This window comes from Gymnoscopelus microlampas, assembly GCF_963454915.1.
Source record: "Gymnoscopelus microlampas genome assembly, chromosome: 3".
NCBI lineage: Eukaryota > Metazoa > Chordata > Actinopteri > Myctophiformes > Myctophidae > Gymnoscopelus > Gymnoscopelus microlampas.
In genome coordinates this window covers 7,138,553-7,161,694 of record NC_139940.1, presented here as the reverse complement: position 1 = coordinate 7,161,694, position 23,142 = coordinate 7,138,553, and the positions used below count along the sequence as shown (strand labels likewise).

Genomic DNA, 23,142 nt, shown 5'->3' with positions numbered 1-23,142 from the left:
CCCTGCAGGGGGCCTGCTAGCAGCCAGCTAATGTGTCGCGTTACGCTAATCAGTTATGGCTTAAGCATCATTTATACTCCCGTCATGTGACGTGTCGCTTGGAAGAGTCTTGGCGACACCATCATATACGGAGTATACATTTTCCTTTAACGTTCCAATCCGTAAGTTTAATGTCCTACCCGGGCTTCGAACCCCCGGGGTCCCCTTTCGATTTCTACTGCTGAGCTAACACAGAAAGCCTGTTTGGGCAGAGGGATATACTCAGTTTTGAGCTTCATGCAGTACACCACTTGTCAGCCAGTACGTGTCACTACTCGACCACGTGATCTAATTTTCTCAGCGGAAGAATGGGCAGACGACCTTCGACCACTGCAGTTGTTGGTTACCAAACGTACTCAAAATAACCAAACGTACTCAAAATAACGTTTTGCTCACAGAAACAATTACGGATCGCAGCTTTAAAGTGAAATTTCCTATGTGTATGTCCCTTGTAGCCGCTGTGGCGTTGGAGTGCGGACCTGTGTGCACTATCCACTCCTCGTCGTGTAGAGAAAGAAAGAAAAAATTATATTTCTAAAAAAATATTTGCACTGTGAGATTCTTTTGAGAGCTTCAAGCTTGTTATTTTGTTTTGTTAGATTCTTTTGATTCTTCCACATTAATGTTCCATGAAGTTTTAAAATAGCAGGCTGTCGGTTCTTCACTTCCTGTCCATTACATCCAACACAACTTCCTGCTGCATTCTACAGACTTTTATTAACAACATGGTAAATATGTATACATGGATATTGGGGTGAAGTTGCCTTGGATTATAATAATTATTATTTTTGTGTTGCAACTATTCTCAGGAAATCTTGAGCAATGCACTAAGTGATTCTATGAGAGAAAACGGAGAGAGAACCTCTGATGTTTGGGAGTGAACCGCACCCTTCATGTGAATGTCAGGACCTGTAGTTGAGACATTGTGTACCATACCGTTTGTAGCCTGAAATCCCAACACATCCTCACTCCTAAAGGTCGAATAAACGATGCAAAAACCGCCGGGCGAGTATTTCACCCCAGAGCTATTCATATATAGTCAATGCCTGACTAAAACAGGTTGATGCCTTTTATTTGCGATGAAAAATCGGCGCATAATATCCTCGTTCTGTGTGAATGTACTAACATGACACAAAACGTTCTAATTTATTTTTCCAGCGAATCACTTGCACAAAAAAAAAGAGGAACTGCCCTGTTGTGTGACGACCTCAACACTTTACATACTGACGTTTGGTCAGTTCCCCTTGAAGTTGCCGCGTCGACGCATCGGGTACCTCTTTTAACGTCATTTGTCAACGTTCAGGGTCATCTGAGTCACGTGACTCCGATGACTGAATGCATACGTGATTGAGAACAAAGCGATGTTGCCATAAAAAAAAACAACATTGAACACAAGTTAACACATTCAAATCAAGTCGGGCGTGTCCTCGGAAGCGGGCTTGAGCCCCGTGGCGCAAAAGTGCGATGGTAGCCGAGCGAGTGCCCCCACCAAGTGGCGCGAAGCCTGCCTCAGTGCCGTCCAGTCCTCTTCAGTATCGGACATGAAATGTACACCAAAAGCATCCAAATATGACCGTTTGGGAGTGAGAATGCGTTGTGGAATCCAACAGAATGGAAGTGAAACTTCGAGGTGTTGGGGTGTAAAAGAAGCAATGTGTGTGTGTGTGTGTGTGTGTGTGAGGGATGGGTCAGTGTGTGCGTTTGTTTTCTTGGCTTGGTGAAGGGATGTGGGTGGGGGTCCCGGTTTGAATAGAGACCCCGTTATCAGGGATACATTTTTGTTTTCAGTTTTTAGTTGACCTCAGAGATATTAAACTCATTTCTCATCATTTGTTTCCGATAATGTAAAGAAAACAAATAAAGAAAATATGTATATCTTGTCTGGTGTTATGGTGGTATTATTGGATTCTTTAATATCAAAACAGAATGTTTTTCAATGTGACAACAATAGGATAACCTCTTAAACTTTTCGAATTAGTTGGCTGATGTCAAATGCTATACATTCTCTCTCACTCACACACACACGCACACACACGCGCGCGCGTGTGTGTGCGAAGTAATACTTGTATTATTTTATTTAGTTTTATTATGTAGTAATACTTGTATTAGTCAGGGTAACATGTGTGTGTGTGTGTGTGTGTGTGTGCGTGCGTGCGTGCGTGCGTGTGTGTGTGTGTGTGTGTATATATAGATATATCCTTTTTCAGTGATTCTCTCTAAAGAAGCAGTGCCTTACAGAATCAAACGAGGCACAAATAAGTACCTCAGCACAGCAGTGAGCTGGTGACGTTGTAGTTAATCTGATTACATTTAATTTAATTATCGCACCTCCTACAACCTGAGACACGCTTCCACCCGGCAAAGATTGTAGGCTATTATTATTAGTAGTAGTATTGTTATTTTATTCATGTGATTGCTCGTCCAACCACCCTGCTGCAGGTAAACACAACTAAACTAATTGCTCAAACTTTTGTGGTTAAACCTAATTTATGCTCTGTCGCCCACCGAAAATAGCAGACCTACAAGCTCACAATGCACCGTATCTGCGATGTATTGTGAGCTTGTAGGTCTGATATTTTCGTACAGCATGTCACAGGACGACCTCTAGTTCATTTGGTTCTGGCTGTAAAAATCTTCTCTTATGGGGGTCCTTGGCAAATCTTTTCAAATGGGGGCCCGTGGGCTAAATAAGTGTCAATTTGGGGGTCATTGACATGAAAAAGTTTGAGAACCACTGCTCTACTTTGTATAGTGAGTAAAAACAACGCCATGTCTTCCTGCAGGTGTTTGATGTTTAGTTTTGATGATGTTTGTTGCACCTTGTTGTTGTTGTTGCTCTGCAGGATGTTACTGGGTCGCATATTCGGCGCAGGTGTGCGCTCAGTTGTGATGCGTCAACGTGTCCCTCGGACCCTTGCTTTGAGCTACGGCACCGCAGCGAAACAAGTAGGTCTACAATCTACACTAGTTACTAAGGTAACCGGAAAGCTCGCCCCAAAACACGCGCGCCCCCATTTTTTCCGCGCACCGCTCGCCCCCAGCGGTTGTATTTGTTTTATTGAGGTTACGTTGAGGAAATAAGTTTAGTTTTAGGCATTACTGAGGTTACGTTTAGGAATAATGTTAGGTTTAGGCATAGTTTTACTGTCTGTGGTTAGGTTTAGGCATAGTTTTACTGAGGTTAGGTTTAGGAATAAGGTTAGGTTTAGGCATAGTTTTACTGAGGTTAGGTTTAGGAATAAGGTTAGATTTAGGCATAGTTTTACTGAGGTTAGGTTTAGGAACAAGGTTAGGTTTAAGCATAGTTTTACTGAGGTTAGGTTTAGGAACAAGCTTAGGCATAGTTTTACTGAGGTTAGGTTTAGGAACAAGGTTATAGGTTTAGGCATAGTTTTACTGAGGTTAGGTTTAGGAACAAGGTTAGGTTTAGGCATAGTTTTACTGAGGTTACGTTTAAGATTACCTGGTGGCGACCCTTCCGAGGTCGCCGGATTTGGCCCGGGGTGAGTGTGTTTTGGGGCGAGCGTTCTTGTATTCGTTACTGCATATCAAACTGTTCCATAGCATACTGCACACTTGTAAGCCTTCCTTAAGCCTTTGATAATATTTGAATATGATTAACTTAACTGGCATAATGATAGGGATAGCTGTAGAGATAATTGTAGGTTAATTGATGTTGTGGGAGCTTTGCATTAACTCCTGTATATCTTTTTACATTTAAAGGACATATACATGCCGAGTTCATTTCAATATGAAATGTGCTTGAGATAAGTCATCCAACAGACCAACACACTAGTTTTCACATGTTTTGGTCAAACAAAACATCTTGATGTTGTTTAAAGCATTATTATTATGAGTTTACATTAAAAAAAAATCCATGTTATGGTTATCAAACTGTAAAACAATGTTTAAATATAGTTCATAGAGAGGGGGGTGCATTCTGACAGGCACAAAACATTTATCAGACCTATATGCATTATATGGTGGCCTTTAAGCTATATCTTAAAGCAGTAGTTCATTCCTTTGTTGCAAGCCAATAATTTGATGACCGGGTCATACCGGCGACTATGCCAGTCTGATTGGCTTAGGAATGCGACAAAAGCAAACAAATCTCCATGAATTGGTGTGTAATTGATTGAAAATATGTCATTTGTGGTGAAATGCTCCTTTGAAGGTTATCTTATGTTAGCTAGAAATACGTTATTATTATTATTATTATTATTATTATTATTATTATTAGTAGTAGTAGTAGTTGTAGTTGTCCATACTGTAGTAACTCAGGTCTTCTGTGTGTCTCATGCAGGTCCAGGAGAAGCCAAAGAAGACCAAGTTTGGTCCTCTGAGTGACCAGGACCGAATCTTCACTAATTTATATGGACGTCATGACTGGAAGTAAGAAACGTCAATGCAGTATACACTGCTGTTGAACATACACAAATACAGTTTAAAATGAAGCTTATTACACAGAAAATTACAGATATACAAGCTCACACGTAGCGATACGACACATTGTGAGCCTGTAGATTTTTGAACATTTTGAAAATTTGAAAAAATAATAACATTTTTGTTGTTGTTTGTTTTTGTGTGTTTGATATTACCCCTCTCCTTCACCCTCCCTCCTCATCCTCCTAGACTGAAGGGGGCGCTAAAGCGAGGAGACTGGTATAAGACCAAGGACATTCTCCTGAAGGGTTCCGCGTGGATCATAAATGAGGTGAAGGTTTCTGGGCTGCGGGGGAGGGGAGGGGCCGGCTTCCCCACTGGCATGAAATGGAGCTTCATGAACAAACCAGATGATGGCAGGTAATACTGATGATATTATTATTACCTAAATGCATGCATCAGTGTCAGGAAGAAGGCCTTGTACTCAGAAGAACGGGGGTGCACTAGTAAAGACAGTTTGGGAACCAGTGTGCTACCAGTGGTTAAAGTAATGTTTTATAGGGATACACGGGAGTTCAGAGGTAAATAAACACCAGCAGTACTTTTCCCCGACCACCAGGGGGTGACGCAGGAAGGACTTCCATAGAGAGGTACTTTTCAAGGGATTGTGCCCGAAAACAGGTTGCTTTATTGGGATACAATATGCGGAAATTCCCGCCTTGCTGGTTCTCTGAATTTTTATTTTTAAATAGGCTCTTTCATGATAAATTGACCACATATATGAAGTTAAACAACTAAATTCTATCCACACGCTATCTTAAAAGTAAATTCTGTGCCTCAAAAACGAAGTTTGAGAGCGTTTTAAAACCGAAAGTAAACGTTCATACGGACACGGACGCGCACGGACGCGCACATGCGTGCGTTAATTTACGTCCCGGACATAATCATAGAACACATAAACATTAGGGAAAATACGGATTTCAGAAGGAGGACTGCGTTTCAATGCATATAAACACCCCAGCATCATTATATAGTGGCTGATAGAGGGGAAAAAATGCAAAATATATATATATATATATATATATTTTAAATTTAGGCTTAATGTTCCCTACAATACCTTTAAAATAAGTTACAGTTTGCAGCTTTAAAATGCTACTCAAAGACAAGGACCATTTATGTAACTTTAAGTCCTCCATAACGAGCAGTCTGAATAGTAGCTGGACCTAATAGAGCAGTGGTTTTCATGTCAAGGACCCCCAAATTGACACTTATTATTCCGCGGACCCCCATTTCAAAAGATATGCCATGCAGGGACCCCCATAAGAGAAGATATTTACGGCTCTAGCAGTGATTCTCAACCATTTTAATTTCAAGGACCCCCAGTTTGACATGAATTAGGGCTACGGACCCCCCCCCCCCACTCTGAGAGTGTACAAATGGAACCAAATGGACCCGTTATTTTCCCGTATGTCTTTCCGACCCCCCCCCCCCCCCCCCCCCCCACAGCCGCAAACACAACGCATTCAGTTTACACACACATTTGCACTCAAATGACCACAACAGAAATAAGCTCTCAAGCTTTTGTTGTGTTCATTTACTTTTGACAGATATGTGCGCACGAAAATATATGCACGTTCTGCCAATGAGAACATAACTGAGAGTAGTAGTCGTTGTGTATGTGGTCTCGTTTCAGGCCCAAGTACCTGGTGGTGAACGCGGACGAGGGAGAACCGGGAACATGTAAGGACAGAGAGATCATGCGCCACGACCCTCACAAACTCATAGAGGGTTGCCTGGTGGCCGGCAGAGCCATGGGAGCCCGCGCTGCCTACATCTATATCAGAGGAGAGTTCTACAATGAGTCCTCCAACTTACAGGTACGCGCGCACGCACACACATGCCCACGCACACGCACACACACACGCGCACACGCACACATTACATTACATTACATTACATTACATTACAGTCATTTAGCAGACGCTTTTATCCAAAGCGACTTACAATAAGTGCATTCAACATACTGTAGGTAGGGAACGAAACTACTAATCACCAGAAGTCTTAAGTGCATTTCCTCAAAAACAAGCAACCAAGAGTATACCTAGCGCTAAGGTAAAAGTGCTATATATCAGCTACCTACTTTCTTAAACAGATGAGACAAAATAGCTAAATCAAATGAGCACGAGCTAATACAAAAAGTGTATCGACTAAACAAGATCCAATAAAACAGTACAACAATAAAACAAGAGTTCGTACAACTAGTTAACAACAAGTAAGCCAGACAAAGAGGAAGGGTAGTGTTTCCTGAAGAGGTGGGTTTTCAGCCTGCGGCGAAAGATGGGCAGTGACTCTGCTGTCCTGACATCAGTGGGAAGTTCATTCCACCACTGTGGGGCCAGAACAGAAAAAAGTCGTGACCGTGTCGATCGACCAGAAGGACCCTTGAGTGACAAGGCAATCAGTCGCCCCAAGGTGGCAGACCGAAGTGGTCGGGTGTAGGCATCAACCATAGCCCGGAGGTAGGAAGGAGCTGTTCCTTTCACTGCCCTATAGGCAGTGACCACACGCATACGCACACGCAGTATAGTTTCCATTAGCTTAAGTGTCAAGGGATTCTGCATCGGTTGGTAATTGTTGAGGCAGACAGAGTCGGAGACACTTCACGTTATAAGATAGAAGTTTAATACATGGTGGTGGTAAGCAGTGGTGTAAAGTAACTAAGTACATTTACTCAAGTACTGTACTCAAGTACAAATTTTAGGTCCAATTTCCACATACTTTTACTTCTACTCCACTTCCACTACATCTTACAGGCAAATATTGTACTTTTACTCCACTACAATTATTTGAAAGCTTTAGTTACTTTTATAACATTATAAAAAATACATCAGCCCTATTTTATACTTAGGCTATTTGAAAATAGCCGATCCACAAGCTCACAACGCGTCGCACCGCGACGCGTTGTGAGCTTGTGGATATGCTATTTTCAAACATTTTAGTTATTTTACTTTTGGTACTTTCACTACATTTTTATAGCAATGCTTTTGTACTTTTACTTTTTACTGTAAATTTTGAATTCCGGACTTTTACTTGTAACAGAGTACTTCTAAATTGCAGTATTGAGACTTTTACTTAAGTACAACATTTGAGTACTTTTTCCACCACTGGTGGTAAGTAGTTCTCTGAGGAAAGCAGAGACAGAGCCTATAGTTTAAAGATAATGGATGAACTCTGCTTGTGTCACGGCGGGACCAAGCTGTACCCTAAACAATAGATACCAGGCCTGTGCCTGGTGACAAGATGACAAGACATGTCATCTTGACTCTGTGATATGCAGATGGTCAGAACATGTCACGAGGCAAAAGTTGAACATAATAACAACGTGTGTAATTCTATTCTACCATCATTCTTCAACACTTGGAATACCTGTAGTTTTCCGCTTGGCATCCCCACCGATGATGTCACTGGTAGGCAGGTTTCTGAACCTACCACGGCCCTCCCCTGAGACACTATCATACGATATATAACCAAGCCCCCAGAGTTGCTGAGAGACATTGAAGCCGCCACCCCAGTGGCTCAAGCTGGAACTGCAGGCGGGGAGAAATACATGCACGAGCAAAACATACTGAGAGATATTTATATATATAGATATAAATATGTAAATATATTATACATAAATACATATGCATTTACATATACATATGCATCTCGAGTGTATTTGATAAATATCTCGCGTTCATTCCTTGACACACGGGCTGCCGTAGGACGCAAAAAGGACACTAGTGCGCATGCTCATAACTCTATGGTGTCCCCAAAAACGTCTCAATAATTCTACTTCCGGCAGGCTTCCGGGTGCTTCAAAACGCCAGTGAGCACTTTCATTGAAATGAATAGCTGGGGGCGGGCGGGGCAATCCGCCCTCTAGTTATATTATACCTCTATGGATATTACAGTATATCGTCTCTGTCGGGTGTCCAAAACTGTTACTTTTCAAGATTCAAATAAAAAAATGGCAAAAGTGCTTTTGATGCTTTTGTGTGACGCTGTGTGTAGAATATGATCAAGTAGGGCATTCATTTACCAAAAATAAATCACAAAAAGTTTAAATATGGAGATAAGAGGTTTCTTATGTGAATGAAGACAAAGTTGAAAATGGGTGAAATGTTCCTTTAATTCCACGTCCTCTCTCTGCCAGGTGGCGATCGACGAAGCGTACAGAGCCAGACTGATCGGCAGGAACGCGTGCGGCTCAGGGTTCGACTTCGACGTGTTCGTGGTGCGAGGAGCCGGAGCGTACATCTGCGGGGAGGAGACGGCTCTCATCGAGTCCATCGAAGGGAAGCAAGGGAAGCCCCGCCTCAAACCGCCCTTCCCCGCCGACATCGGTAAAGCGGTACTAGTACAGTATACATGTACTTCACTGTACGACGGGGTTGAATATATAGCCTACAGCAGTGGTTCTCAAACCTTTTCATGTCAAGGACCCCCAAATTGACACTTATTAGCCCGCGGACCCCCATTTCAAAAGATATGCTGCAGGGACCCCCATAAGAGAAGATTTTTTTTACGGCTCTAGCAGTGATTCTCAACCATTTTAATTTCAAGGACCCCCAGTTTGACATGCATTAGGGCTACAGACCCCCATTTAATGGCATTTCTATCACTTGGGCCGCAATTTATATTGTAAAATCAATGTCAATTTAACTCTGAGAGTGTACAAATGGAACCAAATGGACCCGTTAGGTTCCATTTGTACACTCAGAGTTACACACCCATAAGGGTCCATTTGGTGCCTAATCTATCATTTAGCTGGGGACCCCCTGGAACTCCCTCAAGGACCCCTGGGGGTCCCCGGACCCCACTTTGAGAACCAATGGCCTACAGCAGTAGTTCTCAAACTGTGGGTCATGGACCCCCAGATGATTAGCTTAACCCATTCAATCCGGATCACAACGCATCTATGTCACTTTAAAGGGGCTACACCATGAATTTCATTTTTTTTTAGGTTTTTAGTATTTTTGGGGCTCCCCAGTGTCTCTTGTACCCAAAAAAATATATTTTTTTAACATTCAGTCATTCATGCTCATTTCATGGATTTTCTGAATGGGCGTGTCTGAACAGGCCATTTCAGAATGGCTGTGCAAGTGATGTCACTTGCACTGATGTTGCATTGACGATGGCCAGACAGAATTGCTCAGTAGCTCCCCCCTGCCCAATAGGACGTTTTGGTATTGCAGCTGAAAAAGCTTGGAATGACAGACAGTCAGATTGTGAGAAAAAATATCTGGATGTTTTTTAGGCTTACAACCTGTTTAAAACGTATTAGGGGGCAATATTTATATATAATATATATTTTTTTAATTCATGGTGTAGCCCCTTTAAGATTCCTTTGGCTATTTTTTTTTTAAATCTTGAAAATGTGTGCAAATCTTTGAATATATATATTTTTCAAAGTGAAAATTTTTAACTCAAATATTTGCTTCTGGGGGGGATTCTACAAATGTCTTCTAAATCCTAACAGTTTTTTTTTCTTTTTAACTATGTCGCTGTAATATCAGTGGTTCTCAAACTTTTTCATGTCAAGGACCCCCAAAATTATATGTATTTGGCCGCGGACCCCCATCTCAAAATATGTTGTTCCCAAACATAGCCAAAGAAATCTAAAATGACACAGATCCATTACCGGTCTTAAAGGGTTAATGTACAACATTGTTTTCTCACTCAACAGTAAACAAACCAACATACTGTATAAGTGTATATACACTACAGGGTGTCTGCACATTTTTAAGGCCTTTTTAACACCAAATTGGCCAAATTGTCAAATACTTGTTCTAAGGAGGGAGAAGGTGCAGAAAAGACAGGTGAAGATCTGGAATGAGGATTCCTCCCTTGCCCTGCAGGGGTGCTTCGACTGCACAGATTGGTCTGTGTTTACAGAATCATCTGACAATATTGATGAAATTACAGACGCTGTGTGCAGCTATATAACGTTCTGTGAAGACAATGTTATTCCCACTAAGACTGTTAAGGTTTTTCCTAACAACAAACCCTGGGCATCATCAGCCCTAAAAAGCTTAATACATGACAGGAAAAATGCCTTCAATGAGGGTGATCTACCCAAGGTCAGGGAACTAAACAGGGAGATCAAGTCTGAAATTAAAAAAAGTAAACTCGGGTACAAAAACAAAATCGAAGCTGAGCTGAGCAGTAATAACCTCAGAGAAGCATGGAACGGCATGAAATCTATGACAGGGTCAGATGATAAAGGCCATAAGCACATCTCCATGCCTGGGTTTAACTCAGACACACAGCTGGCCGATGAGCTAAATAAGTTTTACCTGAGATTTGAGAATCAGGATTTTGCTGATAAAATCACTGAATTAAAGAACGAGACTAGAGCTCCTCCAGCCCTAGTTATTGACAAAAAAAGTGTGGAAAAACACCTCAGACACACTAAGTCAAAAAGTCCAGGGCCGGACAACATATGTGGTAAGGTTCTCTCAACTTGTGCTGAACAGCTCTGCAGCATTTTTCATTTTATTTTTAACTTATCTCTTCAACAACAGCGGGTCCCTAAGTTATGGAAACAGTCCACAATTGTCCCAGTTGCCAAAATTAGGACCCCAAAGTCATTAAATGACTTCAGGCCTGTTGCTTTGACTTCATTAGTAATGAAATGTTTGGAAAAGCTAATCAAAGATAACATCCTAAAGCAGGTGGAGAAATCTTTAGATCCCCTGCAGTTTGCATACAGGTCTGGAAGAGGTGTAGATGATGCCACTATCACCCTACTGCATTTTTTGTACCGCCACCTCGAGGGAAAAAAAACACATGCCAGACAGTTGTTTGTCGATTTTTCCTCTGCCTTTAACACAATCCAGCCACATCTTCTAGCCCAGAAGCTAATCAATTTTTTAAATCTGGATCTTAACCTTGTTGGCTGGATAGACTTCTTAACTGTTAGGTCCCAGTGCGTGAGGGTAAATGAGGTCCTGTCTTCTCTGTTGCTCTCCTCCACTGGTTCTCCCCAAGGCTGTTGTCTCTCCTCACTACTGTACATTCTGTATACCAACGACTGTTGTAGCAATCACCCTAACAGGTATATTGTCAAATTCGCTGATGACTCTGTAATTGTCAGCCTTCTTGAGGACAATGAGGTACAGCATGGGCCAGTTGTCAATGACTTCATATCATGGTGTGACAAGTCATTCTTACAGTTAAACGTGACCAAAACAAAAGACATGATCATCAGCTTTAGAAGGACTCCTCCCAGTCCTGCTCCTACAATCATCAAGGGCACAGAAATTGAAGTTGTAGAGAGCTATAAATACTGGGTGTCGTTCTTGACAACAAACTCTCCTTTGACTCTCATGTTGCCTCCACATCTAAAAAAGTCCAGCAGCGTCTTTTTTTTCTGAGGAAAATGCGTTCTTTTAATGTCTCATCTGTGATGATGACACTGTTCTATAGAAGTTTTATTGAATCTGTTCTCATGTTTTGTATGGTTGCCTGGTACGGTAATTTGACCCTGGCAAACAGGAACAGGCTAAGCAGCCTCGTCAAAGTGGCCAGCAAGATTTCTGGGAGAACCCAAGCCCAACTCATAGAACTATATAAGAGGCAGATGCTTAAGAGAGCCTCCTCCCTCCTGGAAGTAGAGGATCACCCACTTCGGTCTGAGTTTGAACTGCTGCCCTCAGGCCGTCGGCTGAGGGTGCCCAAAGCAAAGAATAAACGGTTCAAACTATCCTTTGTCCCGGCTGCTATTCAACTGCTGAACAGCAGATAGCACTTTATTTTTGCCTCTCTGCACATAATGCCCACTAATGCACTTTTGATGACTTTGCTACTCTGAATTTGAATGACATGAATTCTCTGTCTGTAGTGCCCTGTTCTTAGATCTCAGTCTTGTATTGAATGTTGTTGTTATGTTGTTTTTTATTATGATCTGGCTGCAAACCAATTTCCCGCAAGGGACAATAAAGCTAACCTTGAACCTTGAACCTTGAACTTATGTAAGAAAGAGGCAAACATTGTGGAAATAGCCGATCTACAAGCTCACAACGCCTCGCAGAACTGAGTCAAACTAAATGTAATGCCTACTAATTCCAAGTGGTGGTCAGAGTGGAGGGTCCCCAGTTCAAATATGACTATTTTGAGGGATTGTGGCCTGAAAAGTATGGGAACCCATGGCCTACTACAGGCTCGTCGCAGTCTTGTAAATCTGATTGTGCGTGGAACGCCGGCGTATGGTGAAGTATGCATTAAGCATGAGACAGCAGCTCGTCCTGACTGTGAACTACTGTTGTTTTCATACAATGTTATTTTGAGAGATGCTAGTTATGTGAACTCACCAAAAATATCTCATACACAATGATACAAACAAGGAAAATGGGTCCAGTATACATGTAAAAAAAAAATCTGCTATTTTTTTAAAAGCGAACATTTGTAACTCAAATCTTTGCTTCTGGGCGGATTCTATAAATGTCTTCTAAATCTCAACAGTTTTTTGAAAAAACCTATGTTGCTACTATACATCAGTGTTTCTCAATTTTCATGTCCAGGACCCCCCAAAATGATATGTATTTGGCCGCGGACCCCCATCTCAAAATATGTTGTTCCACGGACCTCCAAGAAGCAAAGATTAGAGTTACAAATGTTCACTTTAAAAGTATATTATGTATTCAAAGATTTGCGCAATTTTCTTTATTATTTTTTTCAAAAAGATCTACAAGCTCGTAGCGATACCAGCTTGTAGATCTGCTATTTTTGAATAGTAATAATAAAAGAAATCTCAAAATGACACAGATTCGCTCCCGGTCTAAATGGGTTAAAGAGCTGGACAGACAAGGAGACACCTGTTACTGCACAAACACAAACACCATAGCAGCATCAGAATATAGAGCTATAAAACACTTATTTTAACAAAAGAATATCACACCCCCTCTAATGATTCAATAAACCATTTATAATTTAAAATGCACATTTCACAACTTTTTAGATTTTTTTGATTCATTCTTCAGGGGTCTTTGGATGTCCGACAACGGTGTCCAACGTGGAGACGGTTGCCGTGGCGCCCGCGATCTGTCGCCGCGGCGGGGCGTGGTTCGCCGGCTTCGGCAGAGAGAGGAACTCTGGGACCAAACTGTTCAACATCTCAGGTCACGTCAACACCCCGTGTACCGTGGAGGAGGAGATGTCCATCCCTCTGCGAGAGCTCATCGACAGACATGCAGGTCAGTGACACCACTTTGAATATGTTGTCACGCCCTGGGAGTGGGAATGCACCTGTAATAGTTCATTTTTAATGGATGAAATGTTATTTTAACCCATTAAGACCTGAGGCGATTCTTAAAAATGTTTTCTAAATCCTAAACAGTTTTTTGAAAAAAATCTGGAAAATATTTTTTCAAGATTTTTCAAAAATAGCAGATATACAAGCTCCGCGCTATGAGCTTGTATATCTGCTATTTTTGAATGGCCAAAGAAATCTAAAGTGACACAGATGCGTTCCAGGTCTTAAAGGAGTAGTTCACCCAAAAAATGACTTACTGTATTTTCTATCAATTGCACACCCCATGAAGGGAATTTATTTTTGTTTTTGTGGCATTCCAAAGCCAATAATTTGATTCCCGTCTCCTACCGACTAATGTATCCGGTAGGAGACACAAAGTAGATTATTTGTGTCTCCTACCGGATACACACCCGGTCATCAAATTATTGGCTTAGGGATGCCACAAAAACAAAAATAAATCCATGAATTCAAGGCTTCATGGGGTGTGCAATTGATAGAAAATAAGTCATTTTTTGGGTGAACTCCTCCTTTAAAGGGTTAACCAGTGTTGTATGATAGAGTATGTTAATACAATATAAATGTCTGTATGGTAGAGTATGGTAATGCAACCCGATCTCACACAACTTAGTATACATTGCACGGAGGTGTCATTCCGTGCATAGACAACTGAAAAACCCGAAAATCTGTGCATAGCCGCCTCGCATCTCCCCCATTGTGACTAAACCATTTCGGAGGCGTGCAGTCTCAAGGGAACTGGAGCCACGTGAGGGGCCACCGAGCGAGCTAAAGCGAACGTTTCGACGTTCCCTCGAGCCTACTCAGTGCCGATTGAGTTGTGTCGTACATTTTGTTGTGGGGACTGCTCTGCTTCCGGGCTGCAACCGGTTGCGCCCACCGTGGGACTCGCCGTACATATGCACAGATTTTCGGGTTTTCTAGGGCTAGGCGACTATGCACGGAATGACGTGCACTGGGTCTGTGCAATGTATACTACATTCTGTGAGATCAGGCTGGGTAGTACAATATAACTACATCTGTATGGTAGAGCATGTTGATTCAATATAACTATACATCTGTATGGTAGAGCATGTTGATTCAATATAACTATACATCTGTATGGTAGAGTATGTAAACACAATATAACTATACATCTGTATGGTAGAGTATGTAAACACAATATAACTATACATCTGTATGGTAGAGTATGTAAACACAATATAACTATACATCTGTATGGTAGAGTATGTAAACACAATATAACTATACATCTGTATGGTAGAGTATGTTAACACAATATAACTATACATCTGTATGGTAGAGTATGTAAACACAATATAACTATACATCTGTATGGTAGAGTATGTAAACACAATATAACTATACATCTGTATGGTAGAGTATGTTAACACAATATAACTATACATCTGTATGGTAGAGTATGTTAACACAATATAACTATACATCTGTATGGTAGAGTATGTAAACACAATGGCCCCGATTCATAATGAGGGTCGTAAATATGGTGTAAATGAAGTTCGTAAAGGAGGTCGTATTTCTGGTACTCACTAACGGACGTGCGATTCAAAAGGGGTGTCGTATATGACAGAGACGTGCGTATGACCAGTGCGTATGACCAGGTGTGATGATTACTCTCTGGAAGGCTGCATCCAACAGCATCCAACTTCAACGTCACCGCGCTGAACCGTGCCAAACAGTGTTGCCATGTCCGCTTATTATAAGCGATTTTGGACTAATTTTTCTGTAAAGTTGCTTGTAAATATTGGGAGCTGTGGGATGCGTTTTTTTTGGCTTGTTTCTAAAGTGTAGTTAGTTATTTGGGCTTGCTTCACAATTGTTTAATTGTTTTAACCGGTGGTTCTCAAATATTTTCATGTCATGGACCCCCAAGTTAATATGTATGCTAATTTATCCCTATAAGCCCCATCTGAAAATGTTTTGTGCGAGCTGGAGGCAGATTTGTGTTGTTAGAATGTTTAAAAAATCTTCCAAATTTTATTACACGATTTTAAAAATAAATAGCAGATCTACAAGCTCACAACGGTTTAATTAAAGTGCTTATAATGGCCTAAGTGCCAGTTGCTTCTTTTGGGCTTGTTTTCCTAGACCTGGTCGCTTATTTCTCTCACAACATCTGGCAACGCTGAAGTTCAACTCTGCCGTCTCTCGTCTAAGATAACATATGCGGTGTCGCATCGCCTTGACAACTTACTGTTCTGTCTGGAAGCGGATCACGTAATAAATGCTCTCATGTGTAATGAGAATAAAGAAGTTTACAAGGTTTAACCCCATTACCAAATAAAAGGCTAATAAAACGTGGAAAGGATATTATAAGCATTTTCTAATGAACATTGCGCACCTTAAATATGATGTTGAAAATAAATCCAGGGCATACAAGTGGAACGCTTCTATCCGATTATGGACCAGAGCTTATTGATTAAATTAGTTCATTTTGGATATCACTGTCCTACGTCGGAATGGGGAATGGTTCTGGACACAGCTTTCATCCACTTTATTTTTCCTCATCAGATGGTAATATTTATTAGGCTGTTGTGTGTGGCGTTCATGTGATCAATATACAGTAGCCTACAGTAGGCTTTACAAATTAATACCGCGACACGGACACTGATGCAGTCAGTCCCTCCGCAGTTTCATTAAGGCATCATAGCCTATTTTCATTATTACGTGATACTTTGGCTGAGATGGCCCGCTGGCAAACACACACCTAATAATTCAGCTGCGACTCATATAGCCTAGAAAATAAATAAAAAGCGATGGAATCTACATCATGTCTATATTATGCATAGGCTACAAGCAATATATCGTTTGACATTTATTTTTAATGTTTTAAATATATGTGTTGACAAATGTTGGGCACATATATATTTTATTTGAGGTTTGCCACTGTTGTAATTGATTTTGACATGAAGAATAAAGCATTCTAAAGACATACGCACATTTCAGCCCTGGTACGCCAGCCTCGGGGCTGACCTGAGAACGTGCGCACCTGACGCACAAAACACAGACCAAAAAATCTTTATGCATCAGGTGGATATGTACGACTTGTCCTAAATGCCGGTACGTACAAAATATGGTCGCAAATCCCTTTATGAATCAGGGCCAATATAACTATACATCTGTATGGTAGAGTATGTTAACACAATATAACTATACATCTGTATGGTAGAGTAGGCCAAAGCAGTGTAGGCCATTTGAGAGTGAGCCAGTGCAGGAGAGACAGTCAGTAGGACAGCTGAGAGTGAGACAGTGTAGAAGAAACAAACAGTAGGAAAGCTGAGAGGGAGACAGTGTTGGAGAGACAGACAGTACGAAAGCTGGGAGACAGACAGTAGGACAGCTGAGAGGGAGACAGTGTAGGAGAGACAGTCAGTAGGACAGCTGAGAGGGAGACAGTGTAGGAGAGACAGACAGTAGGACAGCTGAGAGGGAGACAGTGTAGGAGAGACAGTCAGTAGGACAGCTGAGAGGGAGACAGTGTAGGAGAGACAGTCAGTAGGACAGCTGAGAGGGAGACAGTGTAGGAGAGACAGGGATCAGGTCTATGGTTTCTGATCATACAGTATGTAAAGGAACTAAGGAAGGGGGTCATAATATGGCGACAGAATGGCTCATTATTCATGCTCCTTCCCCTCTACTGTGATTGGTTGCAGGAGGAGTGAGGGGCGGCTGGAACAACCTATTAGGAGTGATTCCAGGGGGCTCGTCCACGCCCATCATCCCTCGGCACGTGTGTGACGACGTTCTGATGGACTTTGACGATCTGGTCCGCGCAGAGACGGCCCTGGGCACCGCCGCCATCATCGTCATGGATACGTCTGTAAACGACACCTCTTATAATCACTTAAATCAGGGGTCTTCAACAGGGGGTCCGGGACCCCTATGGGGTCCTCAGAGCTACTACAGGGGGTCTGCAAAATATTTGTGTGATACGATTTTATTTTTTTTCCATTAACCACTTGAACCCTAGCATCCCTTTTCTGAGGAGAACTTTAGCCCAAAATAGCCGATCTACAAGCTCACAACGCCTCGCGCTGCGAGGCGTTGTGAGCTTGTAGATCTGCTATTTTTGGTAAAGAGATATTGGTGTAGAGGGAAAACAGAGCAGACCAAGTAAAACAAAAGAAGTTTAATCTGAAACACAATTTTATATAATATAGAGGGGGTCCCTGCTTCATCTCAGCTAGGGGGTCCTTAGCCTGAAAACGTTGAAGACCCCTTACTTAAACCCTATACTTGATGTTGACCGTATCACCGTGGGCCCTATACTTAGTTGAGCGTATTCCCATCGGGCCTTAGACTTAACTGGCCATATTCCCATATACAGTAGGCCCTATATTTGGTTGACCCTGTTCACATGGGCTTCACAGAAAATAGCCGATCTACAAGCTCACAGTGCATCATCACAACTTGTTATCTTTAACAACAATGTACATAATGTGTCTCAGACAGATGTGATCCGAGCCATCGCCCGTCTGGTGGAGTTCTACAAACATGAGAGCTGTGGCCAGTGCACCCCCTGCAGGGAGGGTGAGGAAAAACCTTTGCATTTTGGGTTAAAAAGCAGACATACTGTATATGAAGCACTGTTTCCCAAATAGTGGGTCGGGACCCATCTTTGGGTAGCAGACCAATGTTTACGGGTCACGTTAGGTCTGTGGAAGGTGCTTATCTAGTTTTCTCCGTCTTATCTACAGAATTAAGTGAAAATAAAGTTGGTTGTTTAACAGTGTTACAAGCAGAGATGTTAAGGTTTTTTTTTGTTTTTTAAAAGCAAAAGGTAAATGTTTCCCTCCTTTGAGACACTGTTTCTTGTGTGAACGTGACTATTGATCTGCTGAATAGCCACACTATCTTCTTTGTAGCCTCCCTAGTATTTAAATCAGCCTATGATAATCATGGACTTTTATGGGAATAAATACCCCTACGAGTAAAAATATTCAAATCAAAATATTTTTTGATTAAAGAAATCACAACTTTTCATAAATTAAATTAATTCCAACATATTTCAAAAGTAGTTCATAAGTAAAATACAATAAAAATAAATCAAATAATTTCCATGGGTTAGGGTTAGGGTTATAAGGGTAATAAATTAAAAACACTTTAGTGGTAGTGAAAATAGCAGATCTACAAGCTCACAGTGCGGCGCAAAGTAGCGTGTTGTGAGCTTGTAGATCTGCTATTTTCACTAGTTTGGGTACCGGGCAAACGTCTAACTTCTCTTTTGGGTCTTGAGCTAAAAGGTCTGTGAACTTCTGGTATGAAGCATAAATCAATTAATTTAAAACAATATTCTTTGAATTGTGGATTGTTCCAATAAGCCTTTATACAGGGGGAATTCATTGAGTATTTTATATGATACAGTGTTGTATAATGTAGTCACTATAGGAGCTGCCCAGTTTAACCCCTGTCTTCTACTGTTGACCACCAGAGGGCGTGTGATATGTTCTGCCATTGTAGCTTGGTTAGAATAGACTGTATAATACCAAGTCTTGCCTATAGGTCCTCTGCAATGTAGATCTTTTTAACAGACTTTTTGATTAGATTTCTAAAGACAATAATGCATCAACATGAACATACAGTATATTTGTACATATGAAAGGATAAGGCTTATTTCTTATAAAGGGGTGCTTTGAGTGCAAATGTGTAAGTAAAATTAGTTTTGTGTGTTTGCGGGATAGCAGAGACATCAGCACTGTGACATCAGTAATATCAGCGCTATCAGTGCTGTCAGTGCCGTGATGTAGATCTACAAGCTCAAAGCACGGCACCGAGTGCCGCGCTACGAGCTTGTAGATCTGCTATTTTTAGAAAAATCTTGAACATTCGTGCAAATCCTTTGAATACATATATTTTTTGGAAACAACTCAAATCTTTGCTTCTGGAGGTCCCTGGAACAACATATTTTACAAATGTTCACTTTAAAAAAATATATATTCAAGATTCACGATTTTTCAAAAAATAGCAGATCTACAAGCTCATGGCACGGCATGCTATGAGCTTGTAGATCTGCTATTTCTGAATAGCCAAAGAAATCTAAAAATGACACAGATTCTTTCCCGGTCTAAATTGGTTAACCCATTGAGACCTGGAACTGTCTCATTTTTAGATTTGAGCTAAAAAGCATTATTTTACACTTTTGGGCTATTCAAAAATAGCAGATATACAAGCTCATAGCACGGCACCGAGTGCCGCGCTACGAGCTTGTAGATCTGCTATTTTTGAAAAATCGTGAAAATGTGTGCAAATCTTTGAATATATATATTTTTTAAAGCGAACATTTTTAACTCAAATTGTTGCCTCTGGGGGTCCCTGGAACAAAACATTTTGATGGGGGTCCGCTGCCAAATACATATAATTTTGGGGGTCCTTGACGTGAAAAAGATTGAGCACCACTGATATAGAAACATAGGTTTTTCAGAAAACTGTTGGGATTTAGGAGACATGTAAAATCGGCTTCAGGTCTCAATGGGTTAAGAATGAAATGACTATATCATACTGGCACCTAGAACAACAAAATGTACAACAAAAGTGAAACATAGTCTCCTCTTCTCTCCTCTCAGGTGTGGACTGGATGAATGCATTAATGTGGAGGTTTGTGAAAGGACAGGCGGCCGTGTCAGAGATCGATCTCATCTGGGAGCTTAGTAAGCAAATCGAAGGACACACAATCTGTGCTCTAGGAGACGGAGCAGCATGGCCTGTCCAGGTGAATGCCTTATTACTACTGTTATTATTACAACACACACACACACACACACACACACACACACACACACACACACACACACACACACACACACACACACACACACACACACACACACACACACACACACACACACATTACATTACATTACATTACATTACAGTCATTTAGCATTTTATCCAAAGCGACTTACAGTAAGTGCATTCAACATAGGTAGGGAACGAAACTACTAATCACCAGAAGCATTAAGTGCATTTTCTGCAAAAACAAGCAACCAAGAGTATACCTACTGTAGCGCTAAGGTAAAAGTGCAATATATCAGCTACCTACTTTCTTAAACAGATGAGACAAAATAGCAAAATCAAATGAGCAAGAGCTAAAACAAATAAGTGTATCGACTAAACAAGATCCAATAAAACAATACAACAATAAAACAAGAGTTCGTACAACCAGTTAACAACAAGTAGGCAAGGCAAAGAGGAAGGGTAGTGTTTACTGAAGAGGTGGGTTTTCAGCCTGGGGCGAAAGATGGGCAGTGACTGTGCTGTCCTGACACAGGCCCGGCGCCAGGATGAAATGACTGAGGGGGCAGTTGAAAATTGTGGGGGGGCACACCAGTCGCGCAGCATGCACGCACGCGCAGCGTGCGTGCATGTCGCGGGACCCACGGGAATTTTGCGGTTAATTGCGCGGATTGTGGACGTTTTGGGGCGTTTTTTTGTTACTTTATTTCGGGGTTAGGGTTAGGGTTAGGCTTATGTTATTCAATTCTTATTTTTGCCTGATTTCACCGATTATTTATAAAAAAATACATTTTCATTTTTTTTTCTCCCCAAAATAAACTGAGGGGGCACAATTTGAAACTGGCCCCCCCGTGGCGCCGGGCCTGTCCTGACATCAGTGGGGAGTTCATTCCACCACTGTGGGGCCAGAACGCGCACGCACGCACGCGCGCACGCACGCACGCGCACACACACACACACACACACACACACACACACACACACACACACACACACACACACACACACACACACACACACACACACACACACACACACACTTTAGCAGTTCTTTAGTGGTTCTTTGTGGTGGTTAGGGTGCTATATAGCACTGCTGCCGTACAAAGAGCCTGCTCAGCCCCTGCATGGTTCTGTGGAGGCCCTCTATTGGGTCTTTAGCTTATTAGCTTAGCACTATTTGACTTATACTTAAGTAGCAAGAGACAACTTTTAGTGCTACACTCCTACTGTTACTATTACTGAGTACTACTAGTACTACTGTTATGACTATGAGTTACTACTTTGCCTGGTATCCTATAGTGCAGGGGTCTTCCACGTTTTCAGGCTAAGGACCCCCTAGCTGACAGAGAGATGAAGCAGGGACCCCCTCTATATTATATAAAATTGTGTTTCAGATTAAACTTTTTTTTTTTACTTGGTCTGCTCTGTTTCCCCTCTACACCTATATCTCTTTGCCAAAAATAGCTGATCTACAAGTCCCTAGCGCGAGGCGTTGTGAGCTTGTAGATCAGCTATTTTTGGCTTCTAGTTCTCCTCAGAAAAGGGATGCTAGGGTTCAAGTGGTTAATGTAAAAAAAAAAATCGTATCACACAAAGATTTTGCGGACCCCCTGTAGTAGCTCTGAGGACCCCCTAGGGGTCCGGGACCCCCTGTTGAAGACCCCTGCTATAGTTTCAATCTACAGATCATTATTTGTGATAGTATATTGTTTAGAGACTGACGCTAGGTTCCTGGTTTACCTGTGATCCTAGTTTACTGAGGCATTACTTATGTAAGTTGCTCCGGATAAGAGTGTCTGCTGTAAATCCGTGGTTCTCAGACATTTTCATGTCAAGGACCCCCAACTTGACACTTATTAGCCCATGGACCCCCATTTGAAAAGATATGCCAGGGACCGCCATAAGAGAAGATTTTTACGGCTCTAGCAGTGATTCTCAAACATTTTAATTTCAAGAACCCCCAGTTTGACATGCATTAGGGCTACGGACCCCCATTTAATGACATTTCTATCTCTGGGACCCCAATTTATATTGTAAGATCAACATTAATTTAACTCTGAGAGTGTACAAATTTGGTTCCATTTGTACACTCTCAGAGTTACAGACCCACAAGAGTCCATTTGGTTCCTAACTATCCCATCATTTAGCTGGGGACCCCCTGGAAGTCCCTCAAGGACCCCTGGGGGTCCCCAGACACCACTTTGAGAACCAATGCTTTAAATGCCTACATTTCAAATTGTAGCTACTACTACTGCTACTACTACTACTACTACAGTACTACTACTACTACTACTACTACTTTGCTAATAATAATTATGATAAAGACTAATGTTGCTCATATGTTATGTACGTGTATGTTAATAATCTTTTCAACGCCCTTGTGTGTTTGTAGGGTCTGATCCGTCATTTCCGTCCGGCCATGGAGAGTCGTATTGCTGAGCACAACAAGACCAACCCTCCCAGAGAATCGGTGCTGGAGATGGTCTGAAACATTGGTTGTGTCCAGTGTGCTCAAGTATTTGTTTAAAAAGTAAGACAGACAATAAGAAGCACAGTTATTATATGTACATTGTTCATTTGCTAGCTGAGGATAAGTAGTGTTTATTGTACATGTGTATCATTATTCTGATGTGTTTAGCTGCTATCGCTGTTACATA

The 23,142-nt window shown here is 41.6% G+C and overlaps 1 protein-coding gene across 1 annotated transcript; it reads left to right on the top strand.

Annotated features, from left to right (window-relative positions):
* Positions 1-2,886: 2,886 nt before the first annotated feature.
* Positions 2,887-22,992, top strand: LOC311042552 (NADH dehydrogenase [ubiquinone] flavoprotein 1, mitochondrial-like). The gene is made up of 10 exons (XM_084053351.1): positions 2,887-2,985; positions 4,343-4,431; positions 4,672-4,842; positions 6,116-6,299; positions 8,618-8,807; positions 13,446-13,658; positions 17,407-17,573; positions 18,202-18,283; positions 20,317-20,462; positions 22,878-22,992. Exons 1-10 carry the CDS (start codon positions 2,929-2,931, stop codon positions 22,971-22,973), a joined length of 1,395 nt encoding a protein of 464 aa, XP_083909477.1. The 5' UTR covers positions 2,887-2,928; the 3' UTR covers positions 22,974-22,992.
* Positions 22,993-23,142: the final 150 nt, after the last annotated feature.

Coding starts and splice junctions, on each gene's coding strand:
- LOC311042552 (XM_084053351.1), top strand. CDS start 2,929: ATGCGTCAACGTGTCCCTCGGACCCTTGCTTTGAGCTACGGCACCGCA. Junction 2,986..4,342: donor ACGGCACCGCAGCGAAACAA/GTAGGTCTACAA, acceptor TGTCTCATGCAG/GTCCAGGAGAAGCCAAAGAA. Junction 4,432..4,671: donor TATGGACGTCATGACTGGAA/GTAAGAAACGTC, acceptor TCATCCTCCTAG/ACTGAAGGGGGCGCTAAAGC.